The sequence below is a fragment of the Microtus oregoni genome, unplaced genomic scaffold, assembly GCF_018167655.1.
Source record: "Microtus oregoni isolate MIOR12 unplaced genomic scaffold, Mior012 000001F_ref0000356, whole genome shotgun sequence".
NCBI classification, from domain to species: Eukaryota; Metazoa; Chordata; class Mammalia; order Rodentia; family Cricetidae; genus Microtus; species Microtus oregoni.
The window spans coordinates 66905732-66923137 of record NW_024543060.1 but is presented as its reverse complement, the minus strand read 5'-3'; the positions used below and the strand labels follow the sequence as shown (position 1 = coordinate 66923137).

The following is a 17406-nucleotide window of genomic DNA, read 5'->3' as shown; positions in this document are numbered from 1 at the left end:
TCAGATTCGGAGAGTTCTCTGAGGGTGACTAGGCAGAAGAGGCTGATGGGAGCAGGGAAGGAGCAGAGCACCTCTGGGGACGGTGCTGGCCACACATACCCTACAAATGCTGCAAGCGTCCTCAGTGTGGACGCCACTGAAGTTCCGCAGGAGCGAGTCTTGTATTGCTTTTCACAGACACGGAATGCATTTGGCGTAACTAGAAAAGGATTGATGGCTGACTCTGCCCTTGTGTTATTTGTCCCCTCTTACTGAATAAAGTGTAAGTTCACGTGGGATTCACAGTGGGAAGGGGAAGCGATCTACTATCTTTTGATCTCTAACTATTTTGGTCGAATCGTTTCAGTGTCTTCACTAATAGGCGATTAAATTCACACTACTTTTAAACAAGCAGTTTGAAATGGTGATTAAGAGAGAGTGACTCTCTTTTCTGGGAGTTTGCAAGTCCATTCTTCCAGCAGTTTAGGATCTTTACAGCGAGCCCTACTACATAAGAACTAAACGTTCATGCTTCATTCTTTTCTTCAGTAAACACATTACCGTGAATGTGCAGTGAAGTAAATGACGTACTTGAAAGGTTAAAACTAAGCACAACTGGTTGCATGTTAATCAATATAGTTTTAACTGTTGTTGATAAATTTGGGGAAGCCGGGCGGTGGTGGCGCACGCCTTTAATCCCAGCACTAGGAAGGCAGATCTCTGTGAGTTCGAGACCAGCCTGGTCTACAGAGCTAGTTCCAGGACAGGCTCCAAAGCCACAGAGAAACCCTGTCTTGAAAAAACAAAATAAATAAATAAATAAATAAATAAATAGATAAATTTGGGGAACACACAGTGTCAAAAAAAATTTAAGTGGCACAGGAAGACATGAAAATAATCTCATTGTTTTGTAATCTAAGATTTTATATTATTATTCTCATTTGATTTATTAGAATGTTAAATTTTGCAGACCAGCAAGATGGTTCAATGCGAGCCTGGAAGCCTGAGCCCTATCCCCCCAGAACTCAGATAAAGCTGGAAGGAGATAATGGGCTACACAAAGTTATCTCCTGACCTCCACACATACAAAGGGGCACTTGCATCCATACCCACATCATACATACCACACACACACACACACACACACACACACACACACACACATTTAAACACCAGGATGTCCTGAAAAAAAAGCCACATGGAAACTTAGTACTCTATAAGCTTATTTAACGATATATAAATAATATCTGGAGAGATGGGTTCAAAGTTAAAAGCATGGGCTGCTCTTCCAGAGGACCCAGGTTTGATTCCCAGCACTTCCACAGTGGCTCACAACCACCTGTAACTCCAGTTCTAAGGAATACTATGTTCTTCCACCAGCATTTTATGAACATGGTATGCATGTATACATGTGAAATAAACACTCATTCATTTAAAATAAAAATAAAAACAAGATAGAAGATAGACAGATTAGAGAGAGAGAGAGAGAGAGAGAGAGAATGGAATTACATCATGTTTCCCCAGGAGCCATAGACTAACAGAAACTCCTGTAACAGAAACCCCAGTTCCAGTCATATAAAACCTCTCTTTGAAGTCAGGAGAATCCAAGAGACTCACAAACAACATAGGAAATTTCCATTGCCCTTGGTTGCCTCTGAGAACTTAACTGTTACTAAAGATACCACACACCTCAGACACAGGATGTGGAAGAATTGAGCTGGGCCTGATCTGGAAGCTTCCTTCTTGAGGACTAACTCTCATAGGTGCTGTGCGGGCCTCCAGGAGAGAAAAGCAATTGATAGTCTGACCCAGCTGTAAAGCCTCTGAACTACAATCATGACCAGTCCCGTAAGGTATTCTCAATGGCGCAATAGTGGCACTCTTGTTGTGGGGCTAACCAACATCTGTCTAATTCAGGTCTGCTCAACAGAGGGAATTCATTTCTCGGTCTATAAACCTAGCCAGCTACCCATGGCTGGAGAGATCGCAGAACCCAGAGGAGACCCCGCTACTGCCATTTTCCTAAACCAACACAATTTCTAACTGTATTCTAAATACCTATCCTTCCACCCACATATAAGTGTGGCTCCCATCCTCATCCAAGAAGCTTCCCTTGGCAGCAGGGGGAGACTCTGACGGATACCCACAACTGCTGAAAACGCAGGGAATAAGTGACCATGGAATGCCAAGCCCCACCCAATACATCCACAATATAATTAATACCTAGCCTCTAAGAGTCGGGGGAACTTGTGTAAGTGGAGGCAGGGAAGAGCGTTAGAGCCGGAGGACCAGGATGCCTGCTGCTAGAAGCGTCTTCTACATGTGACAGGGTCTCCTCAAGACCTACATAATGGCAGCTACCCATGTAGATGGGGGAAATTTCACACTGATCCCCTCACCAGATGAAGGGCTACAGGCAATCAGTGGTTGCAGAGAGGGGGAGAGTCAGTTTTCTCCAGCAAACAAAAATCCCTGATTGGTTTTCCAATCCAAAGCGGTCAGACCTAAATACATGTACATATGATGGACACTAGATGGACTCAACGTAAATATATATATATATATACATATGTGCATGCATATGTATATGTGTGTGATTGTTCTGTTACATGTGTACTTTTATATGTAAATACTTATACTAACATATTTTTCATATTTTATGAAGCTGTGGGGAGATAAGACAGCTCAGGTGTGTGCTTCCGGGCCTGATGACCTGAGTTCAGTCCCCCGGGACTCACATAGTTGTTCTCTGCATTCTCTCTGTGTCCACGGTAACACACACACAACGCATGCAAAGAAAAAATGGGACTTGTAAATCGTCTTCCTCTCAGAGGTGAGTTAGGACCAATGGGCGCATAGGGATGGAAGTCTGCAAACATGCAGGGCAGAGCTGGGAAAGTGGACAGGAAACACACAAGATGGACTGATGGACTGGGAACAGACTGTCAGAGAAAGTAAACCGGGAGCACACAGATCTTTGTTCTTCTCCACAGATCTTTGTTCTTCTCCACAGAAGGCTATCAGAGACAGAGAAATCCTTGGTGCCGTTCCATAGATCTGATCTCACTACCTGTTCAGCTTTTCAGATCCCTGGGTTTCTGCCTTGTCTTCTAGACAAGCAGACAGAGACAGTAGTTCAAACACTGCTGAAGGCACTCTAGTTAGCACGTGTGGATAATACATGGATATGCATATTTACGTTTCTTATATAAAATATATTTATATGTGTGATGTATAGATAACACATATGATAATAAAATAACAGATTTCTTTCTTGTCTAGATTTCTTATTTTTCCTTTTGTTGTTGTTGTTGTTTATTTTTGAGATTTTTAAAGTCTCTCTCTTCTGGTCAAACAGGACCAACCCATTCCTGACAGACAGCGTTTCCTGCCACATTTACAGACAAACCCTTCTGAAGGTTGTTTGTTCTCAGCGACGAGGGTTTGATACTGTCGGTAATTATAGGAGCTTTAGCATCCTTTCCGTCTCTTCCTGCGTGAATGATATTCTATGGGACTTCTCGGTAGATTTGTTTCAAAGTAATAGTCTAACTCCACAAGAAAGGAAGAAGAGGACCATTGTCCCCACTCAGCACCCGTAGTACCCCTCCACTTATATAAAATGCATACGAGACAAAGAGCAGCCAGACTATGCTACTTTAATATGGGCGAATAGAGAAATAGCCGCATCAACCTATTAAAATTTTGCATTCAAGGGCTCTGAAAATAACACTGTCCTGAAGTTCTTTGTAAGACTTTAAATAGTGGTATACTCTTTGGGGACTTCCAAAGCCTTACCTACCGAAAAACAACAGAAATGATTACATATTTTGATCTCATGTTAAGGACGTTGGTTACATTGATCGATTGTGACTCTTAAAAGTCAGCTCTCCAAACCCTGTCGAGTCTGGCTGAGTGCCTGACTGCTTCAGCTGTTGGTTACCAAGGTCCACAGGTGTGTAGCAAGGCTTTCTGTGCAGGAAACACACCTCTACCTTCCCTCAAGACAAGTGCTGGATAAAAGCACCGAATCTCAGAACACGAGTAACATGCTACCTCACCTTAAAATGAACTTGTAGCCTCTCAACTCCAGACTTCTATGTTCACACTCTGTATAAATAGCAGACAGTGCCTTAGGCTATGTAAAAACAGCAAAATAATCACATTGTACTCCTTTCTGGCTTGAGTCTGCTTCTACACAAAAAATGCCAGCTAAGTCCTTTAAGAAATAGGATGTTCTGTCCTTTCTAAACTATGCTGATTTCACGACAAATATGGCAAAGTTGAACCTTTCGTGGTAAAAGGAAATACTCAGAACTTTGTCCTTTGTTGCTTAGCGATCAAGGGCTATAAATGGATTTTATGATTATAAAGGCTTGATAACTAATATGAGCGTGTAAAAGTTATAGTAGCTCCCTGGAGACAGGAGTATTTCCTTGAAAAAGAAATGTATGGGTCTGTGTATAATCTTAGATTCATTCTTGTCTCAAAGTGAATAAAATAAGCACTTGAGTTTTTCACAGTTGCAGTATAAAAGGACCAATAACTACTATTGATTCCCCCTGTTTCAGCATTTCAGCATTAATCCTCACAACACTGCGCAGTAAAGTGGGCGCTATTATTCCCATTATGCGAATAGGAAAAAGCCCACTGGTCTAAAAAGGCTAAGTTAGTAGCCAAGTTAAATAAGTCAACAACAGGGCAACAAAAGAGCGAGGGTTCAAAGCCAGGCTGGCACACATGAAAACAAAGGCCTCAGAAAGAATCTTAGGAAATGTATTTCTCAGCTCCCAATACTTAAAGCGTTGAGAGCCTTGGACTGCAAAGGTGACATTAACTCCAACTACAAAATATTACGAACATGTTTCTTTCCATTGCTATACACTATGTTCGTTTCTTTTATTGCTATCACCAGGGTAACAAATCCTGGAGTATCATCTTGCTGGTCTTGTCTTCAGTCTGGCTACCCTAGATGCCAAGGGCAAGAGTCAGTGCTTACTATTAAACTTCAGGGCAGACCCAGCTGCCTAGATTCCCCTGCAGGCTGTTGGTAAAAGACGAGCAGCAACAATAGGTCAGTACTGATGCTCCCGTGTTTGTGTTAGAGGTTGTTTGGTTCTTTCTTTGGCCCTGTAGCTACTTGCTCTGTAAGAATAATCCATTGCCATGGTGCTGGAGCTGGGCTTCTCTAAGAGGCAGGAGAGTACCAACTACTTGCATTCCACAATAATTTTATATGCGAACTGTAAAAAAGCAGCTGGAGGCTTGAGCAGGAGCCATGCGTTCTACAACCACCGCTATAAATATCCAGCCTTCAAGAGTCAGACAGACTTCTGTGCAAATCCAAGCTCTGATATCTAATAACACAGCACATAATATCCTGCATGAATCTCTTCCCTGGATTGTAAACTGGTGATAGCAATGTTACCTGTTCACTGCATTGGATACAGTAGGAATTAACACAGGGCTGGAAATATCGGTCAATGGGAGACCATTTGTCTCTCGTGTGTGAGCTCTTGGGCTTGATTCCCAGAACAGCACATTGTACCACAGAATCAAACATTCTCTAAATGACAGTGATTTTTGTGTCTGATCATAGCCTGCTTCAGGGAACTACAGGAATAATTTTTCCTAAACTTAATAATACTGCTTTATTGGATAATAACTGCATGGCAGGCATGACGACATCTGTCCTAGTCTGCTTTCTGTTGCTGTGATAAATGCCATGACTGAAAGCAACTATGGAGGCAAAGGTTTCTTGGTTTACACTCAGGTAGCTGTCCATCACTGAGAGAGGTCAGGGCAGGAACAGAAACAAAAGCAGAGAGAGAAACCACGGAGGCCATCGGCTCCACCTGGTCTGCTCAGCCTCCTTTCTTCCACAGCCTGGGCCTGCCTGCCCGTGCATGGCATCACCCAGCACCATCCTCCATCAACTAGTGATTAAGAAATGCCCACAGGTCAACCTGCTTCTCCCAAGTATGTCCAGGTTTGTGTCAAGTTGACAAAAAGCATAGTTATATGATACTCATCTATCGGCAATTAAGAAAATGCCCCCACAGCCATAACTGCAGGTCAATATGATGGAGGCATTTCCTCAACTGGGACTTCCTCAGGGAACGCTGGGCTGTGTCAAGCAGACAGCTAACCCTATCTAGAACACCTCACCACTGCATGCAAACGGAAACATGAAGCTCAAAGTCAATACATGTGACTTATAAAGACGTCTAGTTCCAGAGCTGAGGGGAACGGCCTGCTGCAGCTTCAGATGTGAAAGCCACTGTGCCCAGAGTCCCCCAGGCATTCCTGTACCCCAAGCCTAGTGCCTGACAGTGTTTTCTAATGCCAGCTCTCTCTTACTCAGGGCTATTGCTTCCGCTCCATCTGATGATTGACATCTCCCAGAGACTTTCAGTGCTGATCCTGATTCTCAGGCCACCTTATAACCCTATTTGAGTTCACTTTGGGCCTCTTAGCTGTGGACTTTGGTTTCCAGCCCCTTCCACCCCAGGTAGCACCTCCACCATGTTTTCTACCATGAATACCATACCACCTCCATTACCTATCTGCCCCAGAGAATGACTTTTAAGGAACTAGAATCCATCATGTAGGGAGAGAACCAACTCCTGAAAGTCGTCTTGACTTCCACATGTGAGCTATGGGTCACACACAATACAATAAAAATTGTAAAGATAAAATTTTCTGGCTGAGCATGTGAGCCCCAGTGACCCCAACACTGAAGAGGCTGAGGCAGAAGCTTAAGTCTGAGGTCAGCCTGGCCTACCTAGTGAGACTCGGGCAGAGAGAAGGAGAGAGACTTCCGAACAAAAGGAAGTTGAGCTACAGCTAAAAGATATTTCTGAGGTTGAAGCAACCCAAATGAATAGATAATTAGGAAGAGTCATTAAGAGTGACAACCCTGCTTCTAGTTTGAGAAGTGCTAATTCGAACGTGAGTCCCTCCAGTATCCAAGTGTTGATGTGTGATAGCCCTCAGAAGTGGGCCTTTAGGACGTGAGGAGGTCAGGAGGGCTTTATCCTTCAGGATGAGATTAAGACTCCTTTTTATTTTTTGACCAGAATATTTTTATTTTACAAAGGAAATTTTACCTACTACTTCACAACTCGAAACATTGCATAGTTTTTTTTTTAATTAAAAATTTCCATCTCTTCCCCTCCTCCTATTTTCCTCCCCCTCCCCCCAAGACTCCTTTCTATTCCTAGTATATGTTTTGGCTTATTCTGGGTGTTTTGATTGCATGTCTGTCTGTGTACCACCAGCGTGCCTGGTGTCCATGGAGGGCAGAAGAAGACATTGGACTCAATGGAACTGAGATGACTGTGAGCCACCGTGGGAATACTGGGAATCGAGCCCAGTCCTCTAGAGAAGCATTCAGGCTTCTTAACTGCTAAGATATTGATAACAGCCCAGGTATCATCATCATCAACACTCTTGTTTCTTTTTTTTTAAATATTTATTTATTTATTATGTATACAGCATTCCTTCCATGTATGCGTGCAGGCCAGAAGAGGGCACCAGATCCCATTACAGATGGTTGTGAGCCACCATATGGTTGCTGGGACTTGAATTCAGGACCTTTGGAAGAGCAGGCAATGCTCTTAACCTCTGAGCCATCTCTCCAGCCCCTCACCAACACTCTTGATAGAAAGATCTCCTGCAGTATTCATCCAGCGTGCTCTCTCACCCTTCTGCGTTCTGCCACATGAGGACACAAGAGCACCCTCACCAGACAAGATATGCCAGGTCCTAATCTTTTAGGCTGTCAAGCCTCCAGAACCGAGATACATGAATGCACCTCGTTCATAAGTTTCCCAGTCTCCAGTGCCGTGTTATCACACACACACACACACACACACAGAGAGAGAGAGAGAGAGAGAGAGAGAGAGAGAGAGAGAGAGAGAGAGAGCAGGAAAAGGTTTGGGGAAGTGAAGAGTACACAGGAGCCAGCGCAGTCTCGATGAGGAGCGGGGGCATCCAGCTTGCATGGGAATATTCAGGAGCTGTCAGCACAGGCCTGGAACTTATCAACAGCTTGGGCTGTGCTAAGAAGTGGGAACCCCTGGGTAAGCTTGTGACACTCACATGGTTGTGCTTCGGAAGTAGCCATCTGGAGCAGACATGGAGGAGGCTGGGTGACTTCAAGGGAGTGAGAGGAACAAGCAGGATAAGAGCCAGAGGCAAGGATAGCAAGGAGGAGAGTGTGTGCATGAGTAAACAGAAGGTAACTGTGGGACCCAGGCAACTCTCAGAGGACCCGGGCTAAAGACTTCCAATAAACTCTGGCAATGGGAAGACATTGCAAATAAATGGGTACAGAAGCCAGATCACAGTGTGCCAAAACTGAAGGGGAGATGAAAAGTGAAGACAGTGGGTGTTTGTGAGAGACTAGGGATGAAACGGGAGAGGTAGGTGAATGTTTGGAAGTAGAAACAGCATTAAAAGAAGAAATCCAGATAGCTCATCACTTGCCACCAGGCCTAATGACCTGCGTTCTTTCTATCCCTATGACCCACATTGTGGGGGAGAGAATTGACCTGCAAAGTTCTCCATTTTCTACAAGCATGCTGTGGCATGCTCCCACATATAGATAAATAGATGGACGAATGGATAGGTAGGTAGGTAGGTAGGTAGGTAGGTAGGTAGGTAGGTAGGGAGACAGACAGACAGATAGATAGATGATAGATACATAGGTATATAGACAAATGGATGATAGATAGATAGATAGATAGATGATAGATACATAGATAATAGACAGATGATGATGATGATAGATACATACTTAGATAGATGATAGATAATAGATAGATATATAGATAGATGATAGACAGATGGATAAATAGGAGATAGATAGATAGATAGATGATAGACAGACAGATAGATACATAGGTATATAGACAAATGGATGATAGATAGATAGATAGATAGATAGATAGATAGATAGACAGATAGATGATAGATACATAGGTATATAGACAAATAGATGATAGATAGATATATAGATAGATAGATGATAGACAGACAGATAGATACATAGATAGATAATAGACAGATGATGATGATAGATACATACTTAGATAGAAGATAGATAATAGATAGATATATAGATAGATGATAGACAGATGATAAATAGGAGATAGATAGATAGATAGATAGATAGATAGATAGATAGATGATAGACAGACAGATAGATAGATAGTGATAGTTTGAAAGAAAATGGCCCCCAAAGGGAGTGGCATTATTAGGAGGTACGGCCTTGTCAGAGGAAGTGTGTCACTGTAGAGGCAGGCTTTTAGGTCTCAGATATGCTCATATCATGCCTGGAGAGACAGATCATTTCCTGTTGCCTTTGGATCAAGACGTAAGGACTCTCACTCCAGCACCATGTCTGCATGCATGCTGTCTTGCTTCCCACCATAATGAAAATGGACTAAACCTCTGAACTGTAATCATGGACAATCTCAGTGGCACCTTATCCCTTCTACATCTGGGCTCTTGAGCCGGGAGCTTTCTTGTAAATATGACCATTCACAAATACACATTTCCATCCTACTCCACCTGGAATTATATCCCAGGCTTCTGGACTTTTCTAGATCGAAGAAATGCAACTCAACATGGGGCAACTGGAAGGATGCAGATGAGCAGATGGGTTTAGAGCAGTGGTTCTCACCCTGTCTAACGCTGCAACCTTTTAATTCGGTTCCTCATGTTGTGGTGACCCCAGCTATAGAAATATTTTCATTGCTACTTCATAACTGTAATCTTGCTACTGTTATGAACTGTAATGTAAATATTTTTGGAGATAAAGATTGATGAAGGGGTTGCTACCCCCTTTGAGAACCACTGATTTAGAGTAAAACAATCCTCCCCTACACCCAAACTTTATAGCAGGTAACCTAACAATATTGATGTGCCAACAATTCTGCTTTATGGAGAAACATCCAAGGTAAATAACTGGGGAGTTGGGAGTATTTTTCAACACATTTTATGAAGGTTAGGACCTAGAACAAGCCTCCATGCATAGTAAGAAACAGTAGAACTAGGGGTCATCTCAAACAAAGGTGGCTTTCTCACACACGTGTGCCTCAGGCCTGCAAGTGAGAGAAGCCCTTTTCTTATTTTTCATTTCTGCTTCCAGAATTTTCCACTATGCCTGGCTGCAGGTCACATGTCACATGGCAAATGACTAGCCTACCTCCTGTTAGCGGCATCACCAAATTCTGGCTCATTTTTCTTTTTCTTTGGAGAGTCTCCGTTTTCTCTCTTCCTCTCTCCAGTGCCATAGTTGCTGATGGCTTCAATATCACCCTTGGAGCCTAAAGCAACTCACCCCTAGTTGTTCTCACCTCCAAATATTCTCGCCTCCAGCTATTCTCACCTCCAGCTGTTCTCACCCCTAGCTGTCCTCACCCTTAGCTGTTCTCATCTCCATCTGTTCTTGCCTCCAGCTGTTCTCACCTCCAAATATTCTCGCCTCCAGCTGTTCTCACCTCCAGCTATTCTCACCTCCAGCTGTTCTCACCGCTAGCTGTCCTCACCCTTAGCTGTTCTCACCTCCATCTGTTCTAGCCTCCAGCTGTCCTCACCTCCAGCTGTCCTCACCTCCAGCTGTTCTCACTTCCAGCTGTTCTCACCCCTAGCTTTCCTCACCTCCAGCTGTTCTCACCTCCAGCTGTTCTCACTTCCAGCTGTTCTCACCTCTAGCTATTCTTTCCTCTACCTGTTCTCATCTCAATGAAGCTACATTTTCTCATGATCCTGTCAAGTTATTAGTCTAGTCCATAGCCGAAGCCTCAGCAGTGACCTTTCAGCCACTTGCTGCCTGGATGAACTTAAACAAGATTTAACCTATTTAATTTCAATCTTAAGTTTCACAAGGGAGAAGAAAACATGGTCTGGAACCTCTGTAACTTAAAAAAACAAAAACAAAAAAGATAACCCTAAAAATAAGCATAGCAAAAACTACTGACCTCTCTGCACCGGCATAGCGCCACAAACCACAAATGGAGATGATATGATCACTTCTATTTTACACATTGGGAAACATAAGGACTGACAGGTTTACTCATCCTAGAAACAGCACATTGCAAAACCACACTCCACAACCAGGATGACTGGCTCAAAGTCCATGGTCTTAATTATTATCCCATACTCAGAACATAAATGCTCAATCAATAACAACTATTATTGATCATTAGGATGCAGACTAGGGGCTGTCAAACATGTTTCGTACAGGACCAGATGGCAAATATTTTAGGTTTTACAGCCCAGATGGTCTCAATTCTGCCATCAGAGCATGAAAGCGGCTGTAGGCAACATGGGTGTGATTAGGTGTGTTCTGTTAGACTTTATTGGCCTTCACGGGCTTCCAGTTAGATGTGAACTCTAGGTCACAGCTTGCGGACCTCTGCTGCAGATCAGCAAGAATAACCGATGATAAGCATAGTACACTCTATGTTTCATGAGAAGGTCAAACGCTAAAGAGTAAAGTCATATAACCCTCTGTACTTTGTTTAAAACATACCAAAAGCTGGAGGTGGTGAAGCATACCTGAAATCCCACCACTTAGAGAGCTGGAGACAGGAGGATTTTTAGTTTGATGCCAGCCTGGGCTACATAACAAACCATCATTTCACAAAACCAAAACTCAAGCCCAAACAAAAACACACAGCAGCAATGGCAAACTGGACAGGTGTAAGCCCTGAAGGGCGTGATGGTGGAGACAACCGCCTCCCTTTTTAGGTCATTTCTACGTCAGCGCCTGTGTGTTGAACAACCCAACTCACAGCCAAGTCTGCCAGATACCCAGGCTTGACTCAAAGCCAGAAGGATGACACCACTAACACCGAGGTAGGCGAAGAAATCCTTCTCTTGGGGGGATTTATCTGAGGGAAGATGCTGACAAGACCAATAGGTTTCAAATGCGATGGGTGTACAGGTGGCCGAAGTCAGCGCTGATCCTTGTGCTACAGTTTAAACTCGAAATTGCCCATCACTAGTCTGTTCTGCATGGCTCATGCCACTTACATGGTTTCTAACCAACCGCCCACATCAAATAGAAGCTTGCACTTAAGATCGGAGTTAAATATCTTGCTTAAGGATCTTCAATCACTCGGGGGATCTGGCTGGTTCTTTCTGTCCTTGACTTAATCTCGCTCCGTCTCCTGGAAGGTCCAGGCTGTCTCCACAACAAAGTAAAAGCTATGTTGCATATTAAACAAGTTCAGTCTCTTCAGAGGAACTTCAGACCAGAGGCAATACCGTGTCTAGAAGTCTAGCTTCCAGAGCTTTACCGAGTCTCCCATCAATGAAGAGAAACCTTTTTGACCCTCTGGGTCAAAACAGCATCAGTGTTCCGTGAAAGCACTTGGAACTCATGAGCTTACCAAGGAGGGAGATGGTCTTAGGCCATTTGCCATTTGCTTCTTCTGTGAGAGCCTGAGATTCTGCCGGGGGCAGAAGGAAGCAAGCAGAAGGGCACTGATTGCTTGAGACAGGGACAAAGTGGGGATCTCAGTGTGAGAGAAAGACAATGAAGAAGCTAGCAGCTGATAGTGGATGGTATCCTTGGCCCACAAGAAAGCCTTGCCCAGAACCAGCTCCAGCAGTAAGACATGTCTGCCCTGTACATTGCACTCAGCGGTTCCAGGCTTCTGACCCTTCTCTTGGAAAGCCAGAAACATCAGCCGATGGAGAAGTAATACACAAGAAGCTCTCAAGGCAATTGTCATTGTATCTCTGAAAATAAGGGCATCTAAGTCTTTCCACCAAATAGCAATTCCCTGTGTCTACTTCCTCTACTCCAGTCACTAGACCATTCTGCCGCTGGGCGATTTTTCCTTCTTTTCCTGCATTTGAACTTGCTGATGGCCTCAAATGGAGTTGGGACTCAACAGCTGTTGGTTGACAGGAATGGGGTTCACACTGTTCTTTCACTCGTCCTTTGCATGTATTACGGGGTAACTGCCGTATGCTGCATAGGGCAAGCATGTTTCAAGGTTTTTTTCTCTCCTCTACTCAACAGATCTAGCTCGCCTTCCTTGGAGCCTTTCAAGATTAATCTAGGTAAAAACTGGGTCATTGTTTTTCTGCTCCACAACGTTCTGCATTCTCTTGAACCTTGCATTGCCGTGGTATTCTCAAAGAGTTTGTGTACAGCACAGTGTTTCTTAAGCTTCCTAATGTTGTGACCCTCTACTTTAATTCAGCTCCTCATGTTATGGAGACCGTAAAATTATTTTCATTGCTACTTCATAACTGTAATTTTGCTACTGTTGTGAACTGTAGTGTAAATAGGTAAATGTTTTCCAATGGTCCTAGGCAGGGGTCATGACCTACAGGTTGAGCACCAGTGCTATAGCAGCTTTTTCTGTCTTTCCTGTGTCTTCACTGCCCTCTTGTGATAATGACTGCCTGGAAATGTTCAAAGCTATGTTGATTGCAGCTTTCCAGACAAGCTGTTTCTGATAGTCCCTGCCCTTGCACAGCCTGGAGTTCTAGAAGTCTCTCCCACTGATGTCTACAAGGGAGCTGGATTTCAGTAAGCCACTTTAACACAAATACCAGCAGCAGCATGAACTCAAGATTATATTGTCAACTTAAATTCTTTAATACCAAAATCCTTAGAAGGAAAAATGTCTTATTTGGAATAAAAACTCCAAGGTAAAGAGAAAGTTTGCTTTCAGATGTGTTACAATTTGTCAAAAGCTTTGATTTTTTTCAGATCTTGAGTAAATAAAAAAGCAAAACACACACCTGAGTAAATAAAAAAAATACACATACATACACACGATGGTTAAGGGCACTTGCTGCTCTTGCCAAGGACGTGGGTTCAGTTCTGTGCACCCACATTGAGTGGGTCACAACCACCTGTAACTCTGGTTCTAGAAAATTCAGCATTCTCTTCTGACTTCTACAAGCACCAGGCTCAGATGCTGTGCAAGCCAACACTCACGCATACACGTAAACTAAAATATATCTTTATATTACAATTTACGCATTAAATAGTACTAGAACAGAATGATTTTTGACAGTGTTTTAAACAGAAAAGGGGGATTTTTTTTTTCAGGTTAAAAATCCCTCTCCCCAAAAGATTTGAATCACTCTTTAAAAGTGGGTATGCCAAATGTATTCAGTGAGTAATTGTGTCTAAGTCCTGGGTCACTAATAAGCAATGAAATTAAATGCAAGATTGCATTTGTTTCAAAACGAGCGATCAACAGGAATATGGCTGCGACCGCAGCCCTCCTGACGACAGCACCCTATCTGGTCTTGCTCTCCTTGTTCTAAAGGTTTTCATTCTTTAAGTTCCAGGGAAAGAAAATCACGAAAACCTAAGGGGAAAGTTTCCCCACCCTGCTAGCCTCCACCTAAAAGAGGTGGGAGAGACGGGGCATAAGGAGATCTTGATGTTTGCTAAACCATGGAAGGAATTTTAAAAATTGGCAGTTAACTGTGATTTGGGGGGCTTGTGCCTCTGTATTTCCCCCAAGTTCGCCAACTCTCCTGTTCTGCGCTCAAAGGAGGGGAACGCAGATGCTTTCCCCATCAGAGAGGCTGCATCGTTTAGTTTGAGGCTAAAAAAGAAACTGTAATAATGATAGTGATGATGATGATGATGATGATGATGATGATGATGATGATATATTATGGCAACTAAGTATTCCAATAACTACAGAAGAGATATATGGAAACAGCATCATCGAGATCTCTATGACAAACAGGAACAGCAGGCGGATCATGTGAATGAATCTAAAGATCTTCCAGGAAAAGCAGAGACCAGAGACCTGGTTCCCTCGGTCTTCGGAGGCAAAGTCTACCTCTCTTGCTTGTACAAAGAATCAGTGGTTTCTCTTTTAAAAGAAAAGCATGGCTGCGGCTTGAAGTGCTGTTGCCTACCGCTCAAACGACAGTTCCACAGGATATAACCGCAGAAAACAACAGCGAAATGGCATCGGTGAATCGAGCACATGCCAAGCTCAGCCCAGATGGACGATATCGAGCCTGGCCACCGCTGCAGGCAGGACTCTGGGGGACCGAATGCAGGACCAAAGGAACTCAGCGAACCTCAGAGCTTAACTTGACTTTCTTGCCATTTCCGGCAAAACCCAAACCATGGCAACTCCCTCATGGTGTCAGTTCCTCTTGGCTGTGACCTAGAGTCTACCTTCCCACGCCTTCTGTGACTGTCACTCATTAGCGTTCAGCCTTTTTCAGGTTTTAATGCTTTCCAACCTCTAAATATCTCTTTTTGCCGCACCCTTCACTAAACTAATAATAATAATAATAATAACAATAGTGCTAACTTCGTTTCTTTGAGTGTGTTGCTGCCTGCTCTTGAGTGAGTGCACCCTAGACCCCCTCAGTGCACCTTCCGTGAAACACCCTGGACCCTGTCAAAACTCGACCACATTTCCCTTCCAGAGGAAGCCTGAGCCGGGTTAAAGTTGACTCTCCCAGCCATGCATCATAAAGGGGCAGCGGAGGGCAAGATCTTTTCTTCAAACGACCCACTATTATAAGTCTATCCTCCCGATGAAATAGGAGCAATTGCACCGCCATCTTAGGTTTTGGGCAGGGTGAAAGCCTGTGTAACAATGCTGGCGTTGGTCAAACTCCACCAGGGAGAAGAGAAACTCAACTGCAAAAGCAAACAATCTTCCAGCTACTGTTTTTCAAGTGTTAAGAATAAGTAGAAAGATGGGAGCAGCAATTGGGGTTCCTTTGCTGTTTTAGGCTGATTTGAAATTAATTATTCAAAATGATATATCTTAATTAAGATTTTTTTTTTTGTTACACGATAAAGCCACTTTAGAAAGAGGACAGACCTGGCGTTTTTAAAACATAAAGGATTGGAAGGAATGAGCCCTAACAACAAGACACAGGTGGGTGATAATGCAAGCGCTTTCTTGACTCATTTACCAATCAAGCTAAGGAAGATGGAATCCTGTGTTTAAAAAACCATTACCCGTATCACTGACTTTTGCTATCAATGGAGCAAATAAAACCCGTCGTTCCACTCGGGAGTTATCTGATAGCACCCTTCCAACAGCAAAGCAGGCAGAGAGAGTGGGAGCGGGCAGAGAGAGTGGGAGTGGGCAGAGAGAGTGGGAGTGGGCAGAGAGAGTGGGAGCGGGCAGAGAGAGTGGGAGTGGGCAGAGAGAGTGGGAGCCGGCAGAGAGAGTGGGAGCCGGCAGAGACAGTGGGAGTGGGCAGAGACGTAGCTCAGGAGCAGAAACGGCGGTGGCCTGGGCTCTTACCTTCAAAGAACTGCCGCAAGGCCTCGTTCTCATCTAGCATGTCCATGCTGCTCTTTCCTCTCCAAGCGCAAGCAGCCAGACCTCAGGAAATAGGTGTTGTCCTCGGGGCTTCAAAGCCCGTGAACACTCCGGGAAATCTCCATATTCTTTTTATGGACGGGAAGCATCTCTTCAGCCATCAAACTTGAGCCTGTAAAGACGGCTAAGTTCTCAAGCGTGATTATAAGATGAAAGGGCTTGCGACCACACAGGGGGGAAAAAAAATCACCAAGAGGGAAGTAGTGACCAATCCATCTCTCTTAGTTCAGGAACTGTTTCTGTTTTGCCTCTGGTCTTTGTTTTAAGGACCTTTGTCCTTAGTGACATATATAATTATATAAATGGGCAATAAATGCCCAGCCTTATCTCTTCTGTGTCCTGTACACAGTCTCTATCTTCACCTTCACCAAGTAAATCCATTTAGCCACCAAAAAAATAGAGTTATTATTGTCTTTAACCTCAGAAAGGGCACACAACAATATAATCGTTTCTATGGGTGGCCAAAAAGACTGGGTTATTTCAAAAGCTTTGTGAGAATAAAAGGAATTTGTCCGATATTTTCAAATGTAGGGTGGAGAATTACATTCCTCGGTACACACAGTCTATCCTTCAAAGCTCTGCTTTTAAAGGTGCAGACCAAGTGTGGAAGCCCGTCTAGACTACACACACAGAGCGTGATTTACTTGTCTTTTCATTTCCTGTAGCAAGTTCAGCTTCACACAAGTCAACTGAAAGCAAAAATGGAAAGCAAATTCAATGGTCCTGCTCAATAGTGCAGGGGTTTGTGAGGGAATGCATGCGCACATGATCTGCCAGTCACAGGCTTCGCTTCCTCACATGGCACCAACAGGCCATGGTGCTTCCCTTTCGTTCCTTCTTCCGCACATGTTTTAAAGACAAATGAGAACCTATAAACCTCCGGCCCGGGGCAGAGGCTACACACTGACAAACACTTGTGCAGGTACTTGTTCCTTCACCAGCTCTCCCACGCCCACAGCTGACCACTCTCCTGAACCATATTACTACCTTGTAGTTTAAAAATTTTAGTTACACACACACGCACACACACGCACACGTGCACACACACACGCATACACACGCACGCACGCAC

General features: G+C 43.8%; 1 protein-coding gene across 1 annotated transcript in view; it reads right to left on the bottom strand.

The window, feature by feature from the left end:
* Positions 1–16469, bottom strand: part of Myrfl (myelin regulatory factor like) — a 107338-nt gene extending 90869 nt beyond the window's left edge. The window contains exon 1 of the mRNA XM_041674556.1: positions 16257–16469. Coding sequence (XP_041530490.1) covers positions 16257–16302 — 46 coding nt within the window. The 5' untranslated portion in view covers positions 16303–16469. The remainder of the gene's footprint in view (positions 1–16256) is intronic.
* Between the last annotated feature and the right edge of the window lie 937 nt (positions 16470–17406).